At 43.3% G+C, this 15,992-nt stretch overlaps 2 protein-coding genes across 3 annotated transcripts; one reads left to right on the top strand and one right to left on the bottom strand.

The window, feature by feature from the left end:
• Window positions 1-1,098: 1,098 nt before the first annotated feature.
• Window positions 1,099-2,740, top strand: akip1 (A kinase (PRKA) interacting protein 1). The gene is made up of 5 exons (XM_071415511.1): window positions 1,099-1,236; window positions 1,502-1,704; window positions 1,835-1,921; window positions 2,009-2,119; window positions 2,296-2,740. Exons 2-5 carry the CDS (start codon window positions 1,549-1,551, stop codon window positions 2,437-2,439), a joined length of 498 nt encoding a protein of 165 aa, XP_071271612.1. The 5' UTR covers window positions 1,099-1,236; window positions 1,502-1,548; the 3' UTR covers window positions 2,440-2,740.
• Window positions 2,741-3,473: 733 nt separating this feature from the next.
• c9h11orf16 (chromosome 9 C11orf16 homolog) lies at window positions 3,474-15,552 on the bottom strand. Of its 2 annotated transcripts, none has more exons than XM_071415504.1 (8): window positions 15,453-15,552; window positions 11,822-12,041; window positions 9,039-9,413; window positions 6,038-6,159; window positions 5,479-5,638; window positions 4,974-5,226; window positions 4,178-4,771; window positions 3,474-3,998 (listed from the first exon to the last, which is right to left on the bottom strand). In XM_071415504.1, exons 2-8 carry the CDS (start codon window positions 12,032-12,034, stop codon window positions 3,781-3,783), a joined length of 1,935 nt encoding a protein of 644 aa, XP_071271605.1. In that variant the 5' UTR covers window positions 12,035-12,041; window positions 15,453-15,552; the 3' UTR covers window positions 3,474-3,780. The 2 variants fall into 2 exon arrangements, with proteins under 2 accessions (XP_071271605.1, XP_071271606.1); XM_071415505.1 differs by having other exon boundaries at window positions 3,658-3,998; window positions 15,449-15,531.
• Window positions 15,553-15,992: the final 440 nt, after the last annotated feature.

Below are 15,992 nucleotides of genomic sequence, written 5' to 3'. Positions count from 1 at the left end.
CAAGGAACTGATAATGTATTGATTTGCTGCATAGAATGCCTTTGCCATTGGTCACTAACCCTGTTCCTGGTAGCTACAGGGTGTGCGGACTTGTTCCAACTTAACATGTACACATCTGACTAGGCTAATTAAGGTGTTAGAGCAGTGGGTCTCAATTGGTTTTGCCTCGGGACCAAAGTTAATTAAACAATGTCTGTCACCCAATATTTGCAGCACATTTTTTTGTTGCCTAAATGCAAGCAGGAAAAATATTTTTACTGCTATATTGATAGTAACTAGCAGTTATCTTGAATGTTAAACTCACTGGTTTGGGACTACAAATCTGCTGAATAGTGCTAATAGCTCTATTAAACGCAGGGAAATTGTTGAGAGATCGAGTTATTAAATTATACGTAGTCTTGGTTTTAAATTCAGATGTATTTTTTAATTACATTTATACTCGCACTGTGACACACCAGTTGAGAATCGCTGTGTTTGAGATATTGCTGCCTGGACAGATTCACTGATCTACAAATTGCCTTGATTACATTAACTCTAGATAATTGGATGAATGGGGTGTCAGTGGTTGGCTGGGTCAACCTGTACCCAAATGGTTTTGCTAGACCAGGGTTTGATTACTGCTGAGTCAAATATGTATTTTATTTATTTAACCTTAATTTATCTAGGCAAGACAGTAAAGAACCATTTCTTATTTACAATGATGGCCAAACCTGGATGACGCTGGGCCAATTGTGCACCGCCCTATGGGACTCCCAATCATGACCGGTTGTAATACAGCCTGGATTCGAACCAGGGTGTGTAGTGGCGCCTCACTGAGATGCAGTGCCTTAGACCGCTGTGTCACTCATTTTGATCTTTAGAATTGTCTGCTATAAGTTGGCAAACCTATGTCGTTTTGGTATTTGATATCTTTGTGAAAGTGGTCTGTTACATAAGTATATTAAAACAACCTAAAAGAGAGAACATTCTTGAAACTAGACATTATTACATCCAGCATTCTAACCATTTCACAGCACATCAATTGAACAATGCCCATTTTTAAATCATGTTTAATAATTGACAATTTATTTGAAATATCGTGACACTTGCCATAATACAGGACTAATTTGCTGAGAGAATGAGCTGGTTTGAGCCAATCCAGATAAGGGCGGTGTCCTAGACCGGAAATGTGACGACGTAATCTTTACGGCAAGTTTAGTGCGCGCAAAAGTAACCAAAACAGGCGCAAGTGTTTGGGTAAGTAACTTTACGTGAATAAATTGTTTGTCTCGTCCACACAAATTCATACGATAGGATGTAATGAGTTCATGTTCAACATTATATTCTCGAATTTCTAGGAATCTAATCGAGTGCTCACTGCACGTTGCATAGCTGGTCGTGCTCTGTCATATGTATGATACGCACCCACATCACTAGAGCGCACTACAAACCAAGGGAGGTTGTGACGTCAGCGTTGTGTTACGTTAACAGTACGCTACAATGTTACTCCTTGTCATGAAAGGGTCGTTTGTCGGTGTCTCGGGTACGGCGGAGATTTGAGATTTTCGCATGGCAACTCAAGCCTGGCAGCTGGAGTCATCCCTGCGCCGCTCCGCCAGACTCGGCCTGGAAGTACTGGAGCGAGCGTCGAGACGGAGCGTAGACTGGACGAGTGTGAGTCCGTCTCCCAATACAACACCAACGGATGGCAGCGCCGGGAGTGAGGTAGGCCTACGTGTAATTGTTTTTATGTCTTCTCTCAGAATTCTATGAACTATATGGACTATTGAGTATATTGAGTATTTTTGTAAACTTCTATGTGTCTTTATCATATCCCCAACTGTCCATATTATAGGTTCTGGGAAACTCAGCACACACAAGCATGGATGATGCTTTTGAGACCATAGTGGAATTCATGGCTCAGACAACATATCAATGCAAGGTATTGTATGTGCTCCAACCCAATCCTATTGCCCTTATTTGGTGCACGCATTTGTGAATGCTGGGTGAATTTTTGTTTGTATTACAGAACTTTTACACATCGGAGACTGAGCTTATGGAAAATGAGAGAACCCATGTGTGCAGATTCCATTCTCAATCTCACCAATGCACAGGGACCTCACTGCAGATCAGGAAACATGTAAGGCAAAGTTACAGCCTCCTAAGGGCAGCAACCTGTCATATTGTACATTTAGAAGTTTAGGACAGATCCCATACATTCAAATGGTGAAAGTCAACAAAAACATTCCATTTGAAATGGCTTTACTTGTCATAGTCATGTGTTTGAGATACTAAGGTATGCTTGCGTTTCTCCAGGCACGGTCATCACCTGAGGATTTCCACATTGAGGTGTCTCCAGGTACCTATGCGATTACCGCGGGAACGCAGGACTCACAGCAACAGACCCGGCTAGTACGCATTAATGCAGGAGAGAGTATGAACCTCACCTTTCACCTCTAACCCCTAACCAATCCCCTTTGACTGTTCTGCTACCAATAACAAAACTGTCCAATCGGAACATTTACATATGTATTTTCAAGTGAGTCTTGTCTTCTGGATGAATTTGTCGCTTTAGAGCGGCAGTTATACATTTATTAATTTGCTGCTAAATGAGAAGCCATATTTTGATGATCTGATGAGGATTACATTTTTTATATTAAATTATTTATGTCAAATGTCTGCCTAAATGCATCACGTAAAGCACTAATTATGTATTTTTTTACCATATCAGCATAATAAAGTATATTTTATATCATGGTAATTTGTTTTTGGCACAGTTTTTCTTGTCAACTCAAGCAAATGTTTAAAAGCCCACCTCAGAGGAAGTTGTTGCACCTATTTCGAGTAATTCCTGTCCTAAAGCGTACATTCTTGTTTAGGTTCCACCTAGAAGACTGGCGCAGGCTGCTAATACTTATTCAGGAATTGGGGATGGGATTGTGGTGATTTCCACGTGTAGCAGAGAAATATCAACAAATGGGGCACTGACTGACAGCTGTCAGTGTAACTAGCTAGCATGCTAACCTTAGCCAGCTCATGAAAGTTATGTGCGCACCATTTCAGTTGTGAAAGGCAGACTAGCTCAATAAGTGAAATGTATTGATTATGGTAATTTGCTGTTAAAAGGGGAGGTGCAAAAACAGTTTTCACATTTTAATTTGCTCCATGGCAAAGCGGTCAAGTGTAGGGTCATCACTAGTTAACACAGCCACAGCCATAAACCCTGTCTATTTCTACATTTTATTTTTTGTAAATCAGATTTTAAACTGAATTCTCATATTAACCTTAACCACACTGCTAACCTTAGCCTAACCATAACCTTAAAGAACAAAAAGCTCATTTTTGTTTTCATGAATTTGTACGATGTAGCCAATTTTGACTTTATCTAGTGGAAAACCAAGTGTAGGCTACAAAGAAAAGCTGTTTGGCTCTCAGACAAGTCGTGAATAGGAAACTTTGCAGCAGGTGTTTCTGATTAATAGATATTGCCATGCTGGTGGGTGGTAATGTTTAATTAAAACCCAGCCCTGAAATGAAACGTAGGCTGGAAGTAATTTGCACGTCATCTCCATAGGAAAAGACACGTAAGACTCACGGAAACATCCGAAATCACACGTTTGGATCTGGCACTTCAAGCCCAAATATATCATACTTTGACTAAAACTATGTCTTAGTGACTTACACTGTTGCGCAACATCATGGGTAAGCTCTGCCCATTGTCTTTCAGCTCGAAAATGTGTATTTCTACTGGTGTGGGTATTTTTAAGACCCCACAAGATTCATCTTCAATAGTCAAAACCATCATGTATAAACACCTGTGATCGTGTTGCCAGCGGTTAACTGTAGTCTCGTTTTTGGACGAGGTTTGGAGTCTGTCAGGCCAAACACATCCCTGATGGTCACCCTCCTCTCACAGCCAGGAAGTGGCTGAAACATGGAGCTGTGATTGGGTGAGCCACTGATCTCGACGTCAGGGTAGCTGATTTTCATAGACTGGAATTTTCCCCTTGGTACTTTCTCTGAAAAATCAACAGACATTGGATCATATGTATGGTGTAAACATGCATGTTTTTCTTTTGGTTTGTTTAATCATCAGTTTTACGTTACTCTGCTTTTCCAATATAGTGTTATTTTCAACATGCTCAGTAGCAGGATGTGCATAAAGAATCACTCAATTTTAACTGAGTATATTCAATACCTGGTTGTCTGTGCTGTGGCTCTGGATGGCTTCTCCTCCAGTACCTCCAGTCAGGTCGGCCGTGTTCTGGCCCCAGCTTGTCCAGGGGAGAGGGCTCTGTGCTAGCCAATGGGCTGACAGACTTTTCCCCTATGGCCCCTGCTTCCTCATCACCCGACAGGGATGAAGAGGACGAAGATGATGTCTCAGGTTCGACCTCTTTAGTTTCCTTGAGCTCACCCAACTGGAGGTCCACCTTCTTCTCTAGCTCTGCCCTGTCTTGCCGCTTTTTCCTCTCTAGCCCCTCCCTCTCTCTCAGGCCATGCACATGAGTAGGCGGAACTCTCAGTGGCCACCATGGCTGCATGATTGGACAATGGCATGGTCCACCTGCTGATGGACAGCACTGTGTTCCAGTGCAGTACAGATAGGGAGGCCACATGGTGCTGTGGACGTGGAGCAAATTGTCATTGCAGCATGGCGGCAGAGGAATTCGCTGGAGCTCCCTGACGATCCGTTCATGCTGAGAAGCCGGGATCCACACAGCTAGATCCCCAGGCACCTGCATCAGCCTACCATTCCACAGCAGCACCTGGAGCCCCTTCCCACTCTCTACTGCAAGGGCAAATTTAGACCTCAGCTTAGAGTGCAACGTATAATATAGTGCCACACACTGGTCTTCTGTGCAGCCCCTAATTTGAGCATTACTGATATGAAAGGGGTGAAACATCTGTCATAATTCTCATATCCAGAGTCATGACTCTTTCACAGTGGGAGACAATGTAATAGTCAACCCTTCTGATCAACCGCACCTTACCTGTCACTGAATCTCGTGTCTCCATTCCGGAGACCACTCTCCCCGGACCGTATCTCCTCAGGTCAGGTTCCCACGGGGACAACACCGCATCCCCAGGGACCAGACAGTGTGTGTGGGCCTGAGTGTGGTTCAGCATGTCTGGAGAGCAGACTAGCTGCTGTTGCTGGGACATCCTCATAGCGTGACCGTCTCCCCCTTCGGGTCTCCTCGTCCCCGGCCTGTCAAACTCAACCACGTACACTCCTCTTCGACCCTGGGGGAGAGAAGAAAATACATTTTTGCTCACGGCATGGCATCGGGAGGCAAGGAACCAAGCTCAATGGAGCATTGACACATCATTACAGTATATTCACTGGTAGGCTAAAGATAGCAACCCAACATCTTACATAAGCCTCTAATGGTGTTTGGTGCTTTCATTTTTGAATGATATTGTGCTTAGGCGATATGATAATATATTCAATATCCTTTAAAAGATGACATGCATGAAGGGATGTATGCATGTTACCTGGACTAGCTGCGTTACAGTGCCCAAGTAGTAAAGGCCATCCAGCTCCCTCCTGGCCAACACACGGCAGCCTGGGAGAAACTCTGTGCTGCATAGGGACAGGGCCCTCCCTGACAACACACAGCTACTAACTGGACAGAAGGGATTACCAAGCATACACCTGCAGCACAACCACAATAAATATGTTTTTTACCTCAGTGGGAACCAGACTGCATAGATGTAGCCAATAACATGTCTATACACATCCTGTACGTAAATGCTTAGATACTGTACATAAATCCTGTCCATAAATGCTTAGATACTGTACACACAATAGACAAATTGTCCAGAAATGCTTTGATTATTTTGTGGTTATAGCAGTGGTTTACTAGCCTGGGTACCAGCCTGTTTAGCTAATATTCAACTCCTTGTACTCTGTGTGATGTGCCAAAGTGTGTTGAGCATGATGAGTGGAATGTTAGCTACACAGACTGGTATCCAGGCTAGTGGTGTATAATCCCAGTGTATACAGTGCATTCTGTATGTAGCTGTTTAACATTTGGTAATCCAGGAGACCAACCTGAGAGGAGATAAGGGCAGTAAAGGCTGCAGTGGAACAACAGAAGGGGACTGACTGCAGGACTTCACTGGAGAACAGGTCGGCACTGAGGGCTGGCTCTCAGCAGTGTACAATGGAATCACCTGGAAGGACACACCCAAGACTTTAATCATAACTCTCCTTATTCAATGTTTTTTCTTTTTGTGACTTAAACTTAGAGATTTGGGAATTCACATTCCTTGTTAAATTCAAGCCTTTTTCTGGACCAGCTCACCAGTTTGTTATAGATGTAATAGTTGCTAATGTGTTAAAAAAATAAATATCCGACTCTACAGATTCGTGACCGGCCACAAACAACAGGTACGCTACCATGACAGCCTCTAAGACTGGCAGGAACTGGTGGGAGGTGTGTGCTCAAGGAACTCTTCTGGGCCCTCTCATCTTCCTATCAGTCATTGACAGCACAGCCCGGGATGTCAACAGTAGGTGGAAAAAACACTATGTGGCCAAAAAGTATGTGGACACCCCTTCAAACTGACAGGTGTATAAAATCGAGCACACCGCCATGCAATCTCCATAGACAAACACTGCCAGTAGAATGGCCCGTACTGAAGAGCTCAGTGATTTTCAACATGGCACCGTCATAGGATGCCACCTTTGCAACAAGTCACTTCATCAAATTTCTTCCCTCCTCAAGATGCCCCGGTCAACTGTAAGTGCTGTTATTGTCAAGTGAAAACGTCTAGGAGCAACAGCGGATCAGCCGCGAAGTGGTAAGCCACACGAGCTCAGAACGGTACCGCCGAGTGCTGAAGCGCGTAAAAATAGTAATTCGTCAGTTGCAACACACTATCGAGTTCCAAACTACCTCTGGAAGCAACCTCAGCACAAGAACTGTTCGTCGGAAGCTTCATGAAATGGGTTTCCGGGCCTCCTGAGTGGTGCAGTGGTATAAGGCACTGCATCGCAGTTACTTACTGTGCCACTAGAGATCCTGGTTCGAGTACAGGCTCTGTCCCAGCCGGCTGCGACCGGGAGACCCATGGGGCGGTGCACAATTGGCCCAGCGTCGTCCGGGTAGGGGAGGGTTTTGCCAGCAGGGATGTCCTTGTCCCATCGCGCTCTAGCGACTCCTGTGGCGGGCTGGGCGCATGCACGCTGACGCGGTAGCCAGGTGTACAGTGTTTCCTCCGACACATTGGTGTGGCTGGTGTCTGGGTTAAGCGGGCATTGTGTCAAGAAGCAGTGTGGCTTGGTTGGGTCGTGTTTCTGGGACGCATGGCTCTCGACCTTCGCCTCTCTCTCTCTCTCTCTCTCTCTCTCTCTCTCTCTCTCTCTCTCTCTCTCTCTCTCTCTCTCTCTCTCTCTCTCTCTCTCTCTCTCTCTCTCTCTCTCTCTCTCTCTCTCTCTCTCTCTCTCTCTCTCTCTCTCTCTCTGTACAGGAGTTGCAGCGATGAGACAAGACTAACTACCAATTGGATACCACGAAATTGGGGAGAAAAAGGGGTAAAATTATTTTTTTTAAAGGGTTTCCGTGGGCAAGCAGCCTCACACAAGCCTAAGATCACCATGCACAATGCCAAGCATTGGTTGGAGTGGTGTAAAGCTCGCCGCCATTGGATTCTAGAGCAGTGGACACGCGTTCTCTGAAGTGATGAATCACACCTCACTATCTGGCACAAAGCAAGGTCCATGCAGAAATGTTTTGTCGAGATCGGCGTGGAAGACCTTGACTGGCCTGCACAGAGCCCTGACCTCAACCCCATCTGCGAGCCACGCCAACTGCGAGCCACGCCTAATCGCCCAACATCAGTGCCCGACCTCACTAATGCTCTTGTGGCTGAGTGGAAGCAAGTCCCCCGCAGCAATGTTCCAACATCTCGTGGATTGCCTTCCCAGAAGAGTGGAGGCTGTTATAGCAGCAAAGGGGGGACCAACTCCGTACTAATGCCCATGATTTTGGAATGAAATGTTCGACAAGCAGGTGTCCACATACCTTTGGTCATGTATTGTATGTTGATGATCTAAATCTGAGCCACACCATGTACAACAGGAAACATCAGCACACCACAGCAGGCTCTTAACAACTTCAACACATGGGTTCAAGCAAGCAGAATGTCACTGAACCCTGTCAAGTGCAAGGTCCTATCAATAACCTTCACATGAAATCCACCCAGTCCCGTGCCCTTTCTGGATTGAGGGCCAGAATCTCAAAGTGCTGTTACGACTTTATGGGTAATAGCACAGAAGGACTTATAATGGGGTGAGCAGGTTGCTACTATGGTAACCAAGAGCAATAAAAAAATGTTTTCTCCTTCCGCCTCAAAAAGGTTCCATGTGTTACAAGAAGACCTTGTGAGCATTTACACTGGCTACAGTACATATGCCCCACTCTGGAGTATGCCGCTCCTGCTTGGCACAGCTCACTGACCCAGGCCCAGTCTGATAACCTGGAGCATATTCAGAAGAGCGCATGCCACACCATCCTGCACTTCTGACCCTGTCCCTACTCCGGCTTAATTAGAGAAGGACACAGACTTCGCTGTCAGCCTCCTAAAATCTCAATTCAGAGACTGGCCACCCCCTGACCGAAACACAGTGACAGGCAGGAACACCCGCAGCCAAAACCAACTGACTATACCAGAGACTAGAACTGAACAGTACAATGAGGTCACCAATCCCATATTTCTGCTCATTAATGAATGAGTCGCTTTAAGACCGCAGGACATTTATTATTACATTTTCTTAAACTAGTATTTTATTTATTTGCTCTTATCCATTCATATTTTGTATGCTCATGGATTTCAGTGTGTGTTGACTGCTATATGAGTGTAATAATAACGAACTTGGCTACTGTCTGAAATCACACTGAAACAATGAAATCTGGTGGAGGTGACCTTCCTTCTACTAACCCCGACAATGATTAATTAATCAAGTAAGTGCTCAATGATGAGCAGTGGACACTCAAATTCATTAAGACTCAATCAGTGTAAATGAATCACCAACTCTCATGGTCCCCCACCTGCTCTACTTCCCCATCCATCCCGACAGGGAGAACATAACAGTTCCCTCTTGTGGCGTGAGTCAGACACTGCATGAAGTCCTGAGTCCTGCCGTCCAGAGAGCTGCTGCTGCTGGGGTTAGATAGCGACAGGTGGAACACATGGACTGGCCTCTCCCCTGCCATGGTTGACAGGGCCCGGAGGATTTCCTCTGGGTGGTCAGGGAGACCGGTGGTGACCAGGTGGACGGCATGGCAGGCTGGGTCGCTGAAGGCTGTACTCAGGGCAGCCAGGAGGTCCCTACCTGGGCTGGAGCTGAGGGAGTGAATCCAGGATAGAGCCTCGTAGACAGTGTCTGGAGCACAGGGCACCATGTGCTCAGACCAACGGGTTACCTAGGGTTGGGCAACATGGGACAACAATGTTAAAACCCAGGAAGGAATGTATAAGGTGTTCATAATGCATCAAAATGCTGAGCAAAATGTGACAAACCGTTAGCCATACGCCAGGGTTGGGAAAAAGGCATTTTACTACAACTAGGTACTGAACCCACTGCATTATCTTCCCGAAACACACTCCTCACATGTAAAACACTCACATAGGCATATTAGTCACCATTAGCCGGCCTCCGCCCAGTACCCTGCCCTGAACTTAGTCACTGTCACTAGCCGGCAACCACCTGGTACTCTACCCTGCATCTTAGAGACTGCTGCCCTATGTACAGTTGAAGTCGGAAGTTTACATACACTTAGGTTGGAGTCATTAAAATTCGTTTTCAACCACTCCACAAATTTCTTGTTAACATTTACATTTACATGTTAACAAACTATAGTTTTGGCAAGTCAGTTAGAACATCTACTTTGTACATGACACAAGTAACTTTTCCAACCATTGTTTACGGACAGATTATTTCACTTATAATTCACTGTATCACAATTCCAGTGGGTCAGAAGTTAACATACACTAAGTTGACTGTGCATTTAAACAGCTTGGAAAATTCCAGAAAATGATGTCATGGCTTTAGAAGCTTCTGATAGGCGAATTGACATAATTTGAGTCAATTGGAGGTGTACCTGTGGATGTATTTCAAGGCCTACCTTCAAACTCAGTACCTCTTTGCTTGACATCATGGGAAAATCTAAAGAAATCAGCCAAGACCTCAGAAAACAATTGTAGACCTCCACAAGTCTGATTCATCCTTGGGAGCAATTTCCAAACGCCTGAAGGTACCACGTTCATCTGTACAAACAATAGTACGCAAGTATAAACACCATGGGACCACGCAGCCATCATACTGTTCAGGGAGGAGATGCGTTCTGTCTCCTTAGAGATAAACGTACTTTTGTGCGAAAAGTGCAAATCAATCCCAGAACAACAGCAAAGGACCTTGTGAAGATGCTGGGGGAAACAGGATCAAAAGTATCTATATCCACATTAAAATGAGTCCTATATCGACATAACCTGAAAGGCCCCTCAGCAAGAAGGAAGCCACTGCTCCAAAACCGCCATAAAAAGCCAGACTATGGTTTGCAACTGCACATGGGGACAAAGATTGTACTTTTTGGAGAAATGTCCTCTGGTCTGATGAAACAAAAATAGAACTGTTTGGTCATAATGACCATGGTTATGTTAGGAGGAAAAAGGGGGAGGATTGCAAGCCAAAGAACACCATCCCAACCATGAAGCACGGGGGTGGCAGCATCATGTTGTGGGAGTGCTTTGCTGCAGGAGGGACTGGTGCACTTCACAAAATAGATGGCATCATGAGGATGGAAAATTATGGGGATATATTGAAGCAACATCTCAAGACATCAGTCAGGAAGTTAAAGCTTGGGTCTTCCAAATTGACAATGACCCCAAGCATACTTCCAAAGTTGTGGCAAAATGGCTTAAGGACAACAAAGTCAAGGTATTGGAGTGGCCATCACAAAGCCCTGACCTCAATCCTATAGAACATTTGTGGGCAGAACTGAAAAAGCGTGTGCGAGCAATTAGGCATACAAACCTGACTCAGTTACACCAGCTCTGTATGGAGGAATGGGCCGAAATTCCCCCAACTTATTGTGGGAAATTTGTGGAAGGCTACCCAAAACGTTTGACCCAAGTTAAACAATTTAAAGGCAATGCTACCAAATACTAATTGAGTGCCAATTTGTAAGTCGCTCTGGATAAGAGCGTCTGCTAAATGACTTAAATGTAAATGTAAATGTGTATGTAAACTTCTGACCCACTGGGAATATGATGAAAGAAATAAAAGCTGAAATAAATAATTCTCTCTATTATTCTGACATTTCACATTCTTAAAATTAAGTGGTGATCCTGACTGACCTAAAACAATTTTTACTAGGATTAAATGTCAGGAATTGTGAAAAACTGAGGTTAAATGTATTTGGCTATGGTGTATGTAAGCTTCCGACTTCAGCTGTACATAGTCGGTGAACACGGGTCACTTTAATTAATAATGTTTACATACTGTTTTACCCACTTCATATGTTTATACTGTGTTCTAGTCAAGGCTCATCCCATAGAACTACTGCTGTACACACCTTTTCCATTCATATACTGTCTACACACACCATCATATGCATATTTATATTCCGGACTCTGACATTGCTCGTTCTGATATTCCTTATTTTTATTTTTGAGATTTGTGTGTATTGTTCAGTATTATTGCACTGTTGGAGCTAGAAACATAAGCATTTTGCTGCACCTGGGATAACATCTTCAAAATATGGGTACTCGACCAATAACATTTCATTTGATGATAATGCTTACAGCATTAACATTGTGAGTTGTACAGTACCTTGTATGAGAAGCCTATGATGTTGAAGAGCGAGTCTCTGAGGGATGCCTTGTTCAGCAGGGTCTGGATGAGCAGGCGCTTCACTGACCCCAGAGCAGTGCTGATGGCCTCTGAGGTGTCCAATACAAAGGACACATTCCTGTACCTCTGTCCCAGGAACAATGGAAGGAGCCTCCTGTGAGGCTCACCAGGTGACTGGGATACAGACACCATCCTTGCCCTAGATGTCAAAGTATTAATGAGGTAGAGGAAAAACAAAATACCTATTGAAATGTCTCATATTAGGCCTACATGTTGTGTATACTGTATCCTCAAAGTATAAGAGACATGTAAACCAAGATCTGTAAACCAAGATCTGTAAACAAACAATGAAAGAAATAAATGAAGAGCTCCCTCCTAAAACAATTTTGCAGTGACAGGGATGTTTTCCATATATGATTTAAAAATATATATTTAATTGAGGAAGAAATTAATTATACTTTCATTGTTATACGTTTAGCTGTTTAATAGTATCAAATGATAGGCTACTGTACCTCTGTGAATCCCCAAGAGTGTTCCTGCCTGTCTCTAGTCTGCAGATAGCCACTAAGCTCCATTGTTTACTTGAGTTACCATGGAGAGGTCTGGGTGAATGTTACCGTGGCCTCTTTGGGCTGCATAACTGTCAGTCAACTAGTGAAAGCGGAGTAGTCTGGTCCCAGATCTAGTGCTGCATAGCCAACTCCTAAGGTCTGACACACGAACGAACATACGAGTTGCCTATACAGCACAAACAGATCTAGGACCAGGCTAAAAGCGATGAGATGGTAGCGTTATATAACACAGACGTTACAACTTGGTTACTTAAGGTAAATATATGGCAAATATGTTGTGTCTCTGTGAAAAGGAAGCCCTGAGAGATTTGACTGGCTTGTGTTTGCCTTTGAGGATTATGCTATCAAAGTAAAATATAGCCTTTATTGGCTTCATGTTAGAAGCCCCTGGATACTTCTTGGTCCCCCACCGACTCTTCTTGGGCACTTTGATTATGTGAAATTACCTTCAATTACTTTCTTAACTCATTTAGATTGACATTTCATGAGCATAGCTGTCAATGTTGAGTGTGTTAGATGTGTTAGAGGTAGCACTCAAAAGATGTTGCATCCATTTTAGAAAATGAGACCTTGTGTCAAATAGATATGACAAAAATAGAAAAAACATGAGTTCATCAACTTTTATTTCTAAGTGCTGCCTTATTGCTACATACAAGTGATAAGAGACAATGCACAGTAACTGTAACGTAATGACAGAATAAATAACTTCCACTTGGATTTCTTCACATTTTATTGTGTTACAAAGTGGGATTAAAATTGATTTATTTGTCATTTCTTGTCAACAATCTACACAAAATTGTCTGCAACGTCAAAGTGGAAGAATTATTTGATATAGTCGTTGCATAAGTATTCAGCCACTTTGTTTAGGGAAGCCTAAATTAGCCTAAAATTTGGCTGAACAAATCACATAAATTACAATGACTCACTCAGTGTGAAATAATAGGGGTTGACAATTTTTAAATGACTAACCCTTCCTCTGTCCCCCATACGTAAGCTCCCTCATTCAAGTATTGAAATTCAAGCATAGACTACAAAAACCAGGGAGCTATTTGAAAGCCTCATGAAGAAGGACAGTGATTGGTAGATGGGTAACAACCACAAATCAGACATTTCGTATCTTTTTAAGCATGGTCAAGTTAATTATTATGCTGTGGATTATATATTAAACCACCCAGAGGCATTAAAGATACTGTCGTCCTTCTGAACTGAGCTGCAGGACAGTGATTTTAAAACAGCTACAGAGTTCAACGTCTGTAATGGTAGAAAACTGAGGATGGATCAAGAATATTCCAGTGACGCTGCAATAATGACCTAAATGACAATGAACAGAAGGCCAAATCTACACTGGAGTTGCTTACCAAGAAGACAGTGAATGTTACTGAGTGGCCAAGTTACAGTTTCGACTTAAATATGCTTAAAGATCAATGGCAATACTTGAAAATTGCTGTCTGACCATGATCCCCAACATCTAGACAGAGCTTGAAGATGTATTTTTATAAAAATGGGCAAATATTCCACAATCCAGGTGTGCAAAGCTCTTATAGATTTACCCAAAAAGAATCACAGCTGTAACCGACGCCAAATGTGTTTCTAAGAGACAGATCTAAATTTAATGTGGGGGAGGGGCTGGTCCAACTCAAGGTGTCATAAAAGAAAATGCACCCCCCTCCCCAAAGTTACAAATATTTTCACATGACCCTCCCCTAGTACTGTAAAATAAATGTAACACCCTCCCCCTCATTGTATTAACTCAAAATAATGTTTACGACCACATATAATAACTGTATCGACCCTGTGTTTATAAACCGGGATGTTGACTTTGCCACTTCAGCATGCTTTTGGGGCACAGTCGATACTACGCTGGGTTACGGGCCATAAGGTTGAGGGTTCACCGGCCACCACAAATGAGCTCACTCTCCCTGCCTGTTTCATTACACTACGATCAGAGCAGGCTGCAGACAATGATGAGCTAGAGGGAACTCTGATATTTATAATTATATAAAATATATGCAATAAATTCAGCAAAATACATCCCTCTCTACCTTGTAGGCTTAACCAGTATCAAAGGCTTGGCATGACAATCTCTGATGGCCATTACACTTTTTGATGTTTTGTAATAGATGTCTCTTTGCCGATGACACAACAGGTGTCACGCCCTGATCGGTATCACCTCTCCTTGTGATTGTCTCCACCCTCCTCCAGGCCCGTCTTCCCCATTATCCCCTGTGTATTTATACCTGTGTTCTCTGTTGCCAGTTCACCTTGTTTGTCAAGTCAACTAGCATTTTTGTGTCTCAGCTCCTGCTTTGCCAAGGCTCTCTTTTTCTCACCATCCTGGTTTTGACCTTTGCCTGTCCTGACTCTGAGCCCGCCTGCCTGATCACTCTGCCTGACCTGTACCCCACCTCTGAATTTTTGACCTCTGTCTACCCTGAGCCTGCCTGCCATCCGGTACCGTTGCCCCACCTCTGGTTTACTGACCCCTGCCTGCCTTGACCTGTCTATTTCCTGCCCCTGTTGTATTATTAACCTCTCCAGCGCCCTGACAAAAAAACAATGATTAATTTAAAATTGACTTTGAGTGTCCCTGTGTAAGAATTTCCACGACAGAAGAAAAGACAACACTTCTACTAGTCAGACTCAATCTCACAGGCACAAACATGACTTGAGTCACATTACCCCGGGAACATGATTTTCTTTTGTTGGGGTAGTCTGTAATATTTTGGTTAAGACTCAGGTCCCAAAAAATGAAATTAAACAATTATACCACATTACTTCTTACTAGTAATACATTTGTTTTGGAAACATTACAAAGCATGCTCATCTGTTTTTTGTGTTTTGTTGGTGTAATTTTAGCACAAAAAAAATATTTTGCCTGAGTGGCTGGTAGATTTTTACATTTGTAACATATACGATTATAACGTATTGTACGTTTGCAAATTTGTAACATATTATACACAACGGATGTTGGACATGCAAAAATGAATACATACAAAATGTAACATATCATACTAAATGGAGAGCTCGGATTTACCTACAGAATAATCCGACATGCTCTCAGACCATGTTGTTCCTTGGCTAGAGATGGTCCTGACTGCCTTCCATTTTGAGGACATGTATTTCCAATGTTAGAGCGGTCACGCTACCGTCTTTTCAAAATAATACCTAATCTTTGGTTACCCACCGGAACGCCCATCTTTTGAAAACTCATGGGTCGTACCCATTGGCTGATGAGTAGGTAATCTCATCAACTGTTGCGGGAAGCACTGCACATTACGCGTGATAGGAGGAACAGTAAAACCATTTTTGTAAACATAGCTAGCTAGTGAATGATTTTTTGTGAAAATACACTTTTCTAGTTTGTAATGTTTTAAAATAGCCGATTCATTTCAGTTGCTGTGCCGCGCAGCCATTTTCCGCCGTAGCTAAAATAACTCGGTTAACTTGTAACAAAGATTTTTATAACTAAACCAAGAGACCACAGCTTGTCGTTTCCAATGGGAACAAATGAGTCATCGTGGGTAGAACAAGCAAAGAGGAGGGAAATAACAAGCACGCGCTAGTGATAGACTATTGGC

The sequence above is a fragment of the Salvelinus alpinus genome, chromosome 9 (assembly GCF_045679555.1).
Source record: "Salvelinus alpinus chromosome 9, SLU_Salpinus.1, whole genome shotgun sequence".
NCBI lineage: Eukaryota > Metazoa > Chordata > Actinopteri > Salmoniformes > Salmonidae > Salvelinus > Salvelinus alpinus.
The sequence above is the reverse complement of the archived record's forward strand: the minus strand, read 5'-3'. Positions and strand labels throughout refer to the sequence as shown.

What these genes read in the sequence shown, in the direction of transcription:
- akip1 (XM_071415511.1), top strand. Translation starts at nt 1,549, where the DNA reads ATGGCAACTCAAGCCTGGCAGCTGGAGTCATCCCTGCGCCGCTCCGCC. An exon ending in ATGGCAGCGCCGGGAGTGAG is followed by an intron (nt 1,705 to 1,834) that starts GTAGGCCTACGT and finishes TCCATATTATAG; the next exon opens with GTTCTGGGAAACTCAGCACA. An exon ending in CACTGCAGATCAGGAAACAT is followed by an intron (nt 2,120 to 2,295) that starts GTAAGGCAAAGT and finishes GCGTTTCTCCAG; the next exon opens with GCACGGTCATCACCTGAGGA.
- c9h11orf16 (XM_071415504.1), bottom strand. Translation starts at nt 12,034, where the DNA reads ATGGTGTCTGTATCCCAGTCACCTGGTGAGCCTCACAGGAGGCTCCTT. An exon ending in TCATAGGCTTCTCATACAAG is followed by an intron (nt 9,414 to 11,821) that starts GTACTGTACAAC and finishes GCCCAACCCTAG; the next exon opens with GTAACCCGTTGGTCTGAGCA. An exon ending in GACACGAGATTCAGTGACAG is followed by an intron (nt 4,772 to 4,973) that starts GTAAGGTGCGGT and finishes TTGCCCTTGCAG; the next exon opens with TAGAGAGTGGGAAGGGGCTC.